At 35.1% G+C, this 13918-nt stretch overlaps 2 protein-coding genes across 2 annotated transcripts; both read right to left on the bottom strand.

The window, feature by feature from the left end:
• Positions 1-4347: 4347 nt before the first annotated feature.
• On the bottom strand, positions 4348-5421 carry LOC130902932 (uncharacterized). The gene has a single exon (XM_057815220.1). The coding sequence runs from the start codon at positions 5419-5421 to the stop codon at positions 4348-4350; it is 1074 nt and encodes a 357-aa protein (XP_057671203.1).
• A 5840-nt stretch (positions 5422-11261) lies between these two features.
• Positions 11262-13598, bottom strand: LOC130902933 (matrix metalloproteinase-2-like). The gene is made up of 3 exons (XM_057815221.1): positions 13244-13598; positions 12687-13172; positions 11262-11281 (listed from the first exon to the last, which is right to left on the bottom strand). The coding sequence occupies exons 1-3, from the start codon at positions 13596-13598 to the stop codon at positions 11262-11264; spliced, it is 861 nt and encodes a 286-aa protein (XP_057671204.1).
• Positions 13599-13918: the final 320 nt, after the last annotated feature.

Genomic DNA, 13918 nt, shown 5'->3' on the forward strand with positions numbered 1-13918 from the left:
GTTTTTCCTCTACAGATATCATTGTTAGAGATCACGATCATTTTACGGGGAAGTTTAGAAATTTTGCACATCAAGCATGCAATTTAAATTTCAAAAAACTGTTTGTTGTACCTACAGTTTTCCATAACTTAAGTAACTACGATAGCCATTTCATCATTTCGGAATTAAGTAAAAGAGGAAACATCAGTTTACTCCCCATAAATAAAGAAAAATACATTTCATTTACACTTAACGATTCAGATACAAATATAAAATTTCGATTCATAGATTCACTGAGGTTTTTGGGTGCTTCCTTGGAAGAATTGGCTGCTACATTGAATGATAATGATTTAAAAATTTCCAAAAGAGAATTTAGTAATTTAAGTGTCGAACAATTTAAATTAATAGCCAAAAAAGGGGTTTTCTGTTACGATTTTATAGATAGTTGGGAAAAATTAAATACTTGTGAACTACCACCAATAGAGGCATTTTATAATAAATTGGAGGATAAAAACATCAGTATTGAGAAGTATTCTCATGCTCATGCAGTGTGGAAATCATTTGATATTGGGTCAGTATTCTGATCTGTACTTAAAGACCGATGTTTTACTTTTATCAGATGTTTTCGAACAATTTCGAAGAAAATGTTCAATTACTTATGGTTTAGACCCTGCATGGTACTATACAATGCCTGGATATACTTGGGACTGTATGTTGAAATATGTAGGATGTAAATTAGAGTTATTGCATGACGTAGACATGATCATGTTTATCGAGAAAGCAATTCGAGGAGGAATTTCAGTTTGTAGCAGTAGATTATCGAATGCTAACAATAAGTACATGCCTGAATATGATTCTACAAAACCCTCAAAGTACTTACTCTACCTGGACGTCAATAATTTATACGGGTGGGCTATGTGTGAACCATTACCATACGGAGGATTTGAATGGTTAGATAATGAAAATTTTGTCTGTGGCAGATAATTCTTCCGTAGGATATATATTACAAGTAGACTTGGAGTATCCACATGAATTACATGATCTTCACAGAGATTTTCCATTTGCTCCCGAACACCGCAAGCCTGTAGGCTCAAATTATTCCAAATTAATGACAACGCTTTATTGTAAAAAAGAATACACAGTTCACTATCGTAATTTAAAACAAATGTTAGCCAACGGTTTGAAAATTAAAAAGATACATAAAATTCTGAAATTCAATCAATCTGCATGGCTGCGGCCCTATATCGAACTAAATACTCGTTTGAGGGCTGCAGCTACCAATGACTTTGAGAAAAATTTATATAAATTGGCAAATAATGCTGTGTTTGGAAAGACGATAGAAAATATACGGAAGCACCGAATTGTAAAACTTGTTAAAAACTGGAATGGTCGATACGGCGCCAAAAATTTGATATCTAGTGTTAGGTTTCATAGTCGAACAGTTTTTAATGAAAACCTAATTGCAGTAGAACTCACTAAATCAGAATTGGTTTTCAATAAGCCTCTTTATGTTGGTATGACAGTTTTGGATTTATCGAAGCTGTGTATGTTTTAATTCCATTATGATTACATGATTCCGAAATTGGGTATTGATAGATGTAAATTAATGTACATGGACACAGACAGTGTATGAGCTCATCTGTGATGATGCATATGAGGAGGTGCTAAAAGCTGATTTAACAAAATTCTATACTTCAGATTACCCCATCAATAATAACTATAATATTCCACAGGTAAATAAAAAAGTTCTGGGTGTTATGAAAGATGAAAACAAAGGCCAAATTATGACTCATTTTGCAGGCTTGAGGTATAAAATGTATTCTTTTAAAGTTCAATCAGGTGCAATAGTAAAAAAGGCAAAAGGAGTTCGATATAATGTAGTAAAAAACAAAATAAATTTTGAAGATTATGTAAACTGTTTAAATGATTTCAAAGAAAAAAATATTACTCAACGCTGTATTAGGTCATATGCTCATAACGTATATAGCATAGAACAGACAAAAATTGCGCTAAGTCCTCATGACGATAAAAGATATTTGATTACCAATAGTTATGATACGCTGCCGTGGGGTCATTATAGTATTCCAGACTTACTCTCTTGTAGATAATGAACTCCTCAACATTAATGGAATTATGCATCATAAAAATTTGTGAAACGATAAAGTCAGCAGCCGATTTCGCAGAGCAATCCCCTCTTCCTCGGAAATTGACCGAAAAAATTGTGAAAAAATTTCCTGTTTACAAATGGAATGCGATGATAAAAGAGGCTGAGAGTAATCCAAATTCTTCATCCATTGGAATAGAATATATTGACTATAATAAAGAAATACCGTTATATTTAAGAAACACTATATTAAGTAAAACAAATTGGGGAGATATGTTTGAAGAATCTACTTACTGCGTATGGTCTAGCTTCCACAATATCGTATAAATGTTTGTAAATCTTGTTATTTTGTATTTAGAACGGTCCATAAATATTTAAAAAAGAACATTTTTGTTAATTATGATCACTGTCATGAAGTATTTGATGGTGACGAAATTGTTGAATGTGTATATCAAGAAATGTCCTATTGGTGTCAGAGTTGTTTTAACAGTCTTATTCATGATAAAATCACATGAGTCCTGTATTAATAATTTACATGAGATGCGTAGAAATAATCGTTTTGATGATTCTGATATAGACAGTGACATTGATACTTTTGAGGCCGCTATGCAGTAAAAACAATATTCATGGAATGTATCTCTCTCTCTCTCTCTCTCTCTCTCTCTCTCTCTCTCTCTCATAAATGTAGAATATTATCGTTTTCTTATTATAAAATTATTCCTGTGTTTTTGCGGTATTATGAACGGTGGCGGTTCATAATGCCACATCAAAAAATATCTGTTTTATCATAGTTTTTTTTAGTATGCGTTTTAGGTGATTTATATGAGCGTTGTTAGTGTTAGACATAAGTCTGTGCCCAACAGGGCTTTATTAGAAATGTATTTTTATTTTTTTCTTTCCACTGGTCATTGTGATGTCATCCTTCATGTATAGTGTTATACTATGACAGTCACGAGAGTAATAAAGAGTTTCAGCGATAATGTGAGCTTTTATTTAAGAAAAGCAGTAAAAAACAATATTCATGGAATGTATCTCTCTCTCATAAAAGTAGAATATTGTCGTTTTCTTATAATAAAATTATTTTTAAAATTCTTGTGTTTTTGTTAGTTTCCAATATATCTTTATGTAATAGCAGTAAAACAATATTCATGAAATGTATCTCTCTTGTCGTTGCGTCAAACGTCACATCGTTACGTCAAACGTCACGTCGTTATGTCAAACGTCACGTCGTTAAGTCAAACGTCAAGTGCTGCGTCAAACGATCATCAAACGTGTCTACGTATGAGAATGTTCTCTTTCGTAATATGTCTTCAGAAGAGTACAGACGTCGAATTGAAGAGTTTATTAATAGCATTGGTGAATTAAAAAAAGATATTGCTTTCTATGGAGATAAAAGTGAGGTTATGAAACAAATGCAGAATCTTAGTTTATTTGATAAGAAAGTGACGTGGAGCAGTCTTCACTGGGGGGTGCCTGAAGAGGTCCATCAGTTGGCCCGTAGACTGCCGCAAACTACTTATCCGTTAAAACGTATTCAACCTACACCATGTTCAACAGAACAGAAGGGGATATAAAAAATGAAATTAATTCTGTTTTTGCTATGTCATGTGTAATATTAGTGGCTGTATTTGTTTTAATTTTGAAAATTGTAAAACGAAAATTCCAATCTTCATGTAATATAAAAGTTGATGAATATACAGAGTGTTTCAATAAAACCCATATTTTAAAAAAAACTTTATTTATAATGGTAATACAGTATTTAAAAACCAGTGACGGAGACGTTGTACATTTCTTTCAGTACATGAAAATAGTCCAAATGCGTGATAGGGGTTTGGATCTTGAGCAAAGTTTCCAGTTTCCCAGGGTGTACCATCAAATTTGCAAACGTCAATAATATGTGGAAAAATACCGAAAATGTGACATTTCTTTTGCAGAAACTCGAATTTTTGTTGTCCTCGAACGTAAATGTAGTCTGCGACATACAATAACTTGCTTTCTAATATTTCATTTACTTTAGAATATTCTACATCTCCTGAAGAGTATCGAATGCCGTGTACATTTCTTTCCAAGTATGATGTGGTCTTTTTGTCCTCGTTACTTAATGTAGAAAACGGTTGCGGTGGTAAAAATATGTAATGTGAACTTTTGAAGCCAATTTCTATGGTGAGCTCTTTGGCAACGAAAAGACCGTCTACGACAAAACCTTGAATGTCTACAAAAGCTACTCTCATGTTGACGTCTGCTCGAACACTAACTCACAACATCTAGTTCAAGTTTTTAACAATTTCGGTGAGGGGGAAGTATTCCATTACACAATCGTGAATTATGATGCAATAGACTTTGGTATTTTCGGGAAAACCTATGTTTGCTTCAATGTCAAGTTTCACATCGACTGTGGATGCCTTCATGCTTTCCTCCTGTTTTGAACAATCGATAACAAACAATGCTCGTTTCTTGAAAGAAGAATAATCCAGCAGGGGGCGCTTCTGTGTGGAGTTTGCGTAGATGGGATAGAATTCAGTATAGTTAAAATAGGCTTCATTGTAATCATTTTTAGCGAAATCCAATTGCATTCTTTCATTGGGCCAATAATCACCATTAAGTGACAGTCTTATACTTTGTACGTCGGCATTGTCAAATAAAGTCGGGTCAGCTGTACTCAAGTTACGTTTGCCGGTTTGAAAGAAAACAATAACAAAACGAGGTCTTTCAACTGAAGTGGATGTCTTGACAGCCCAAACTTCATGTCTTGCTCCTTTAGTAATTGAGGGTAATTCGTGTAACTCCCACTTCCTAAATGGAATAACTATAGGTTGATCTTTTTGAATGGATTTCATGAGATTTAATTTTATGTCGTCATTAGGAAAGATATGTTTAACTTTTAGCTCAACGCGTGTAATGTTTATTTTAGCTGTTGTAGTGGAGAGCGTTCCAGAGACATTCTTTTCAGTAATATATAAGCAATCATTATCATTTCGTGCCCGAACTAGTCGTATTGTTTGACGCCCACATGTAATAATTGAATAATCGTTGAAAATGCTGAAAATATGTTTGAGAGGTATTTGAAGGTTGAAGGACTTGTCGCTAACATTCAGAATAGGATCTTTCGGGTAATTCCAGCCGGCTATAGCCATATGATTGGAATCTTCTTGGTTATAACAAGTCATAGCACGTACGGCACTCACTATTCCAGGATCCCGAACTGTTTCCATTTCCCTGGCACTTTCACTGTACGTACATGAATCGAATAGAAAGGCTCCAACATTATTTGCTAATTTTACGTCACCAGCTCCGTGTATTTCAAGCGAACCTTTAATGCACAACAAAGTTTCGCTCATTGCAAAGAACGAATCAACCTGATTAATGCTAAATTCCACAATGTCACTGCAATTGAATGACTTTATAAATGGAGCATAGGTTCTGTATTTAGCCTTTCGAATTGAATCGTCAAACATCGGCTTACGGTAGATATCAAACATTGGAGGCATGTTGTCGTTTTGGCGTTGATGTTTTCCATACATTGTTGTCATTTTTCAATTTAAAACCCAACGATTGCAGAACCAATTTGTTTGCGAACGTGAGTTGCTTCAGCTTTGATGGTAGCTTATCTAATGAAGTTGAATGCTCTGTAGACTGTCTATCCACTTGTATGACGAATTCGTATATAGTATGAGCAGGTTTGTTTGCATCGAAGGCTCCAGTGGTAATGTTACAATCAAAGCGAATACTAGATACTTTAATGATTTTGACGGGGAGATCTGACGAGTGTATTTTGTTTGCGTCGAGTATTTTCGGTGAAAAACCCAAAATTCTCCCAAGACTATTATCTTCTTTGAATGAAATTTTGTATTTACTGGAAATTTCACATTTCAACGTATTGTGATTGGGTTTTAGTGAAAATATACCCTCTGGTCTAGTTGAATTGTCCACAACCAATTTATCTCGTATAAACGCTTCAAGATCGGCAATTTCGTAACATCCTGTGGGAAAATCAAAACTTTGAAGCTTGCCCTTGGTATCGTAGTAGTAAAACTTACAATTTTCAATGTTTGGTATACTGTGATAAGAATGAAAAGATCGCAAAGCTATTTCGTAATCATTATTCGGATCGAGCACAATAGGCGTAGTAGGTTGAAAGGTAAATTCATGATTGATGCTGTTTACTCTCAGCAACTGTGACATGGTGACTAATGGAATTCGGGTGATGTTTGAATTTAAATAATGTTTATTCTATTTATTGTTACAAAGAAAACAAGTGGCTTGAGAACTCGGAGGACCATCACAATGTGTTGTCCAATCAGGTCGGTTGTAATGGATGAAACAAGGTAGTCGTATTTGTAGTTCAAAATTTCCTCGATATTCATTGGGAAGTTTATGCCACATATCCAACAATTCCCAAGGTCTTACACACTCTATTAGATGTTCAATGGGAAAGTGCTTTAGTTCTTCGGCAGTAAAACTATTCAATGTTTTTCCATGGTAGATATGTTGTAGTAATAGTTCTACGCTCTTCATTGTTGCTGTAGAAATTTCAAACACAAATGTCCGCAATTTATTTGATTGTAGTTTTGATATTGGGTATTGTTGTAGAAAATTCTCGCACTCTTTCCCCCCAGATATTCAACAACTTCTTTCGGCGGCTTCAAATTACCAAATGAATCAAAATACTCTACATCGTTGTTTATCTTTCTGTAAGCCACCCAATGACTCCCACTATTCTTAGAGACATCTAAATTAACCACTGCGCATTCTTGTCTTCGAGGCCCCGTCTTTGGGGAGGGTGTCTCGCATGAAAACTCCTCGAAAATGTGTTATTTTAAGTAATTTTGCATAATGCGCAATGTCAAAGTCAGATAGTGCGTGATTGGGTAGCTTTATTAGTTCCATAGCCTTATTATGACGTACATCTTCCTCCAATTTCTTTTGCGCATGCTTAGCATCAATGACGGTTTTTGCAATCCCAGCAGCACCACCTGACAAAGCTCCAAGTGCCGAAAGACCGGCAAACAAAGGAATAAGTGGTAGGAAACCTCCGGATTTCGCTACAGGTATTACTCGAGGAACCTCGACTTCTTTTTTGCCACCAAATTCTTTAATAAGTGCTTTGGCTGCTCGTAAGGCAAACGTTGCGGTGTCTTTCAAAGATGTTCCTCTCTTCAATGACTTTCCCACTTTCAGAATAACATCTCGATGCAAGGAACGACGTTTGCGACGACGACGACAACCCATTCCCAGCTTTCTTTTCACCTTCATTCCGCCTGTTACAAGTAATGCAGCAGCTTTCTCTCCCAGTGAAGCGTCTTTTGATTTGACGCGTGCCCAAGCTTTACCTTCAAGTATGTGATCGGCTTTGTGTCGTTCTTCGAGAGACTTATTCTTCCAGTAAGAAATATCGTGTTGTTTACAAGCAGCGTCCAAGGGGTTGATGCCCGGATCTCCACGACCAAGACGTTTTTCCAATTTTGTACCAGCTAAAAAAAAAACAATTAATTTTTTCGGAAAAAATAGTCTTAGCGGTGGTTTACTTACGTCCACAGTACTGATAGCTAGGTAAGTGAAGTTCAATAGGTAGTTTATTGATTAGAGAATTCAAAATACCCTCTCCTTCAAACACCAACATTAAGACTGACACGCTTAATTGGTGACACCTATATTTAAAGAGTAATACTACGAAAAACGACACACACAATGAAAATAATTCAACAAGAGCAGACTATACCCATTGAAAATCTGGATTTCACCTCAACACCAACTGTTGGCAAACATGGTAAATTGTTGCCAAATTCTTTCCGTGCCATTATATGTGGCCCCAATGGGTGTGGTAAGACGAACGTCGTGCTGGCGCTCCTATTCAATCCAAATGGCGCGAAATTCAAAAATGTTTATGTCTATTCAAAATCGTTATTTCAACCAAAGTATCAATTGCTACAAGAAGTTATAGCGCAAGTCAAGGGTGTTGGGTATTTCCCATTTAAAGACAATGAGGAAATAATTAGTCCAGAGAAAGCTCGACCAAATTCCATCTTTTTATTCGATGACGTAGCCTGTGACGGTCAGCAGAAAATTCGTGAATACTACTCCATGTGTAGACATAAAGATATTGATGCTGCATATCTTTGTCAAACATACTCAAAAATACCGAAACAGCTTATTCGCGACAATTGTAATGTTATTGTGTTATTCAAGCAGGATGAGGTGAACTTGAAACATATATTCGACGAACACGTATCTCCAGACATGACGTTTGACACATTCAAAAATGTCTATTCAAAGTGTTGGTGTGATCGCTATGGTACTTTGGTAATTATGAGGGATTTTACCCTTAATGGTGGTAGGTATCGCAAAGGATTCGATAAATATATAAAATTGTAAGCTGCATCTTTAGTCCATACCAAAATGTCTGACGATAAGGTTGCTAATGCATTGCGCAAGAAAAAAGTGTCCGAACTTGCCAGATCGATTCGCAAAAAATACTTGTCGTTGAAATTAGGTAAATCAGAGCAAGATGAGTCTATTAATAAACTATTCAAGCCGATATCTAAACCACTTGAAGAAATTATGCAATCCTCAAAGACATTACAAAAAACGATTACAAATTTAAATCCAAAAGAGGAAATAAAGAAGGAAGAACCACCTGATGATGTGTTTACACCTTTTCTCGAAACGGAACCGGTGGCCGAAACCGATGAATTCGGAAATATTACACGTTCTGAATCTCCAGAAGAGATGCGCCCCGAAATTTCCCAGGAAGCTATCGCAGACTATTTGGACCAATATCCAGCCATCAGTCATCAGTTCATTGAAGATTACTTCCAAAAAGATGATAAAATTGATAAAAATTATGGTCCGATATACAACGATGAAATCGGTTGGTCATTAGGCAAACGTCGAATTGCATTTGATGGAAAAACCGGTAATATAAACATAATACCTGAGAAAAACAAAGGAGGAAGATATGTAATTGGAACACCAGGCTTGTATGAGCTTCTATTTTACCGAGACCCCAGTTACAATGATCAAGATTTACAGAACTATAAAAATCTTTTGACAACAACTGAAGTTCATTTAGACACGTTAGATCGTCTTAAGGGGTCGAGTACTGAAAAATATCACTACATCATAAAACCTTTATTCAAAACAAAATCTCTAACGACGACGAATAGATCGTCGCAGGTATTGACTCGTCTAAAATCGATTCCTTCAGCAAAAGGAAAAGGCATCGATCGTTTAAGATATAATGATTAACCTATGGAGTATATTTATTGGGATGATGCGAATGAATTGGTGGAACGTTTGAAGTTGTTGATTGCTTCAAAAGAGGCAGGTAATACGTCACACGACAACGAAATAGTAGCAATTATCAATGAACTCAAGGAGGCTGATATAATAGAATAATACAAGTTGAAACTTGTTCATTTTAATTATGCCAGTCGATAAATTCGGACATAGACTCAAACGTCCTATGCGCGTTTACCAGTGAAAATTATAGTAATATTGATATTGAAAATATGAAAATATGAAAATTTGTAATGTTAAGGAACCGACAACAAATAGTAATGCTGCAACAAAAAAATATGTTGATGTGCAGTTGAATGACCTACGTGCTATCAACTCGCCATTAATTCAAGCACATGGTGTGGTGCTGCAGCAACAAGACCGTGATATAAAGGATTTAGCTGTAGGATTGAACGAAATGAGAAATGAGCTTCATAAGACGAAAATCCCCATATTACAGGCGCACATTACTAACTTACAAAATAAAACTAACGAAATTGATACATTTATTTCGCGAAATCCCCCTGTAGCAGCTAGGGATATGGCTACGAAGAAATACGTTGACGATTCAATTGTTGCAGCCAAAATATTTATTCGAAAAGAATTCACTGCTTCTATTAACATGTGTGTTGAGAGCATACGTGAGTTACAAAAAGAAATTACAGAAAATATCAGATCCGTCTCTGATATGAAAACTAACGTTTCGGGCATTGTAAACAATATTAAAGTTATGAATACGAATACTGTTAACCGCATTAACAGTCTGGAGCTGAAGCTAGCTGGTAGTACGTCATAATATGTATTCTAAAGAAAAAATTCATCTTGTAAACGAGCCCCACAAACCGATACGGAAAAAATTTCCTCGGAGACGCACTATTATTAAGGGTCTTGACGATCTTTGGCAAATGGACCTTGCGGAGATGAGGAATTTTGCATCACAAAATAGGAATCATAAAATTATACTGGTCGTCATTGATTGTTTTTCAAAGTTTGTGTGGACACGCCCACTAAAAACGAAGACCGGAGAGGAGATTACTCGGGCATTCTCGGACATTCTCGCTCACACTAGACGAATACCAAAAAATCTGCAATCTGATCAGGGAAAGGAATTTTACAACAGCAAATTTCAAAATTTAATGAGAAAACACAACATAAATCATTATAGCGTATTTAGTACAATGAAAGCCTCTATGGCAGAGCGAGTTATAAGAACGCTAAAATCGAAACTCTACAAGTATTTCAGTTTAAATGGCACCTACAAATGGATTGATATTCTGCCTGAAATAACTCAAAACTATAACAATACAAAACATTCCACATCAAAATATAAACCTTCTCAAGTCAACAAATCCAACGAAAAATCTATTTTGAATTACACCTATAGTCATTTAAAGATAGCCGGTCCACGAAAATTTAAAGTTGGCGACATTGTGCGCATATCCAAGGCAAAGCATGTCTTTGAAAAAGGATATACACCCAATTGGACTACAGAACTATTCAAAATCACCAAAGTTAAAATTACCAATCCTGCTACGTATTTACTTGAAGACATGCAAGGTACACCAATCAGCGGCTGCTTCTATCATGAAGAACTACAGAAAACATCGAATCCAGACATTTACTTAGTTGAAAAGGTGCTCAGAAGAAAGGGTAACAAAATGTACGTCAAGTGGCTTGGTTTGGATAGCAAACACAACAGTTGGATAGAAAATATTGATATTGTATAGATTTTTTCCCCCCGGTTCGCCGCGCTAAAAAACCTTGAAAGAGCTATCTATAAATTGGAGTGAGCTTTGGATATCAAACTCAGTTTTAGCAACATGAGTTTCCAAGATAGTGGTATTGTCGACATCAAATCTGATTCGAGTAACTACAGTTCAGAGTTAGATAGAATATTGGAAAACTATGAGACTGCTGTCAAGTCTGAAAACAATTACCTGCTTTCAACACAGTATCCAATTTCGGGGTATGAAGTAAAATGTGGAATAAGCCCTGCAAGATCATTCACACCTGCTGTTATCTTATCTCAACATCTTAAGTTCAGCAAAATATCTTTCAGTACTTATGAATGGAATACCTTTATCTCAATTATGTCACAACAGATCTTTCTTCATACCGGAGACGAGTTCAAACCTGATTCATTACCATGTGGAGATTACTGTACCATCACCCCATTGAATTACGATGACAGTAAGGTAATTTTAGACAAGAAACATGGTGTTGAGTATTACATGGATGAAGAAGAAGTATCGCAAATTTTAGAATTAAATAATTTAATTATACAAAGTATATCTGTGTTAGAAAATTTGAATTTTTGTGAATATTATTATAATGTTTTGGATTTCTGTAAAAATACCTTCTCCGAAAGTCCTTTACAAATTTTATACGCATTTTGTTCTATTACACCAAACGATATGTTACACAATGCTCTTAGAGAATTTGTATACTTTTATAAAGTTAAAGTTATCAATGATTTAAATAAATAATTATTATTGTTATTGTTGTTTTTTTTTTATGTTACTTTTAAGTCACCCGGTATACGTTACTTTTAACTGTATTTCAGTAATAAGACGCTATCAGTTAACCGCAGATTTTTATATTACAAGATTAGCGCTCCCGCTGTTATCTGAAAAAATTTCTTATTAATAGGTAAAAGTTATCTTAAGATTGGCGTTCGGGAATTTTCCAGAAAAAAATTTTAATAAGAGTTTATTTCAAAATATACAACATCATTGATAAAAAGAAATTATTTTTGTTAATAAAATTTTGAGATGATTTAAAAGGTCTCCATTTGGACATGGAATATCGAACACGTTCCAATTAAAGGGTCCGGCTGCAACAAGTTTTTTGGTAAACTCATTATATTTGTAGTATGTGGTGTTTTTGAAAAAGTACATGTGTCCGTCAATGTACTGGAATGCTCCTGTAACATCTGTGGGTAGTCCAGGGAAAATATCTTTTATTTGTCCTCTATTCCGAACAGTTTTCAAGTTCTTGTCAAATTCAATATAATTACTGTTATTATAAAATACACATATTTTCCCATGATTGCTTTGAAACATTGTGTTTATTTGAGAATTCTTAGGTATAATTAAATTATTTTCCTCAAGTATTTGTAGAGCGGGAAAATCTGCTACATAGTATTTACGGTCATTGACTGCTATTAAATTATCTGAAGAACTTTGAAAAATCTGAATTATGGAACCCACTTCTTCAGGTAAATAATCATCGAGTATTTCTGGTTGCGAGGGAATAAGCTTCGAATTCAAATCAATTTTCCATAGGGAATTTTCATTAATAATATATAAATGGTAATTTTCAAATTCACCAGCCATGGCAATGAACATATACTCCGGTATTATGTCGCATAAATTTTTATCCGGTTCATTTGGTTGATGTGCAAGTGTCTTTGTAGTCGGTGGCAGCGCTGATGTGGGTTTGAAAGGATTATTTACATATGAATTGATTGGTCCATAAAGAGCTTCAAGGGCCATTTTATCATCCTCATCCAATTTAGGAGCAATGTTGAATTGATACCATGGATACATTATTGCTGTCTCAATATCACTGTGAGCAATTCCTAAAATATGCCCAATTTCATGAATTAATACCATAAGTAGGCTAGTCTGATCTTCTGAACTTGATCCATCCAAACTTAAATCCCACTTCTCATCAGCATCAATATGAAGCTCTATACAACTGTTGCCTTTTGGGAAATAAGCATGTGCCAACACCTTTCTGGGCCCATCAAATGTACTGGAGCACTCACCTCTACCTTGGCAATTTGCTCGAAAATAGTGCTTTCCCCGTACAACTGTAATAGATATATCGGGAGCATAAGGCCGTATTTTGTGTATTAATTCAAATTTAAATTTGAACTGTTACTCCACACTTCAAAAGCCTTTTTGGTTACTTTAAGATATTCTGGAGTTGCCTGAGGGAAATACCATTTCAAATCAAATTTTGTCCATTTTGATTTAACTCTAAAAGAATGATCATCGTCGGAAGCTGCTTCACTCACATTACATCTTGGTCTATTTAGAAGTTGAATTGTATTTTCATCTAATTCTCCCGTTGCAGGGATATTATATCTTTCTTGAAAACTCAACAAATAATCCTCAAGTTTAGTCAAATCATTTTCATTTGCGTACCCGAACCGGTGTAAATACTTCATAGCATACTGTTGGTCGACAACGCATAGTACTGGACATAGTACTGCAGCTAATATAATGATTAACATGATCTTCACTCTTCTGCTATCCTCAAAAAACTAATTTCCAATCACATTAATAACGGAATATATAATTTTTAAAAACCCAAAGACTTTTAACCGACCTGGTATATCATCGCAACGAATCTGTCTCGATTACGTGCGTGATACCTTACATTGACAAAAAATCTCTTTTTATTTATACGTTATACTTTTATGTTACAAGATTAGCGAATAATAATGGTATATATAATTTTTTAAAACCCAAAGACTTTTAACCGACCTGGTATATCAGCGCTCCCGCGCAACGAAACTTTACGCGTGCGCAAAACGAAGTCTCTCTCTCTCTT

Source organism: Diorhabda carinulata, chromosome Y, assembly GCF_026250575.1.
Source record: "Diorhabda carinulata isolate Delta chromosome Y, icDioCari1.1, whole genome shotgun sequence".
Classification (NCBI taxonomy): Eukaryota; Metazoa; Arthropoda; class Insecta; order Coleoptera; family Chrysomelidae; genus Diorhabda; species Diorhabda carinulata.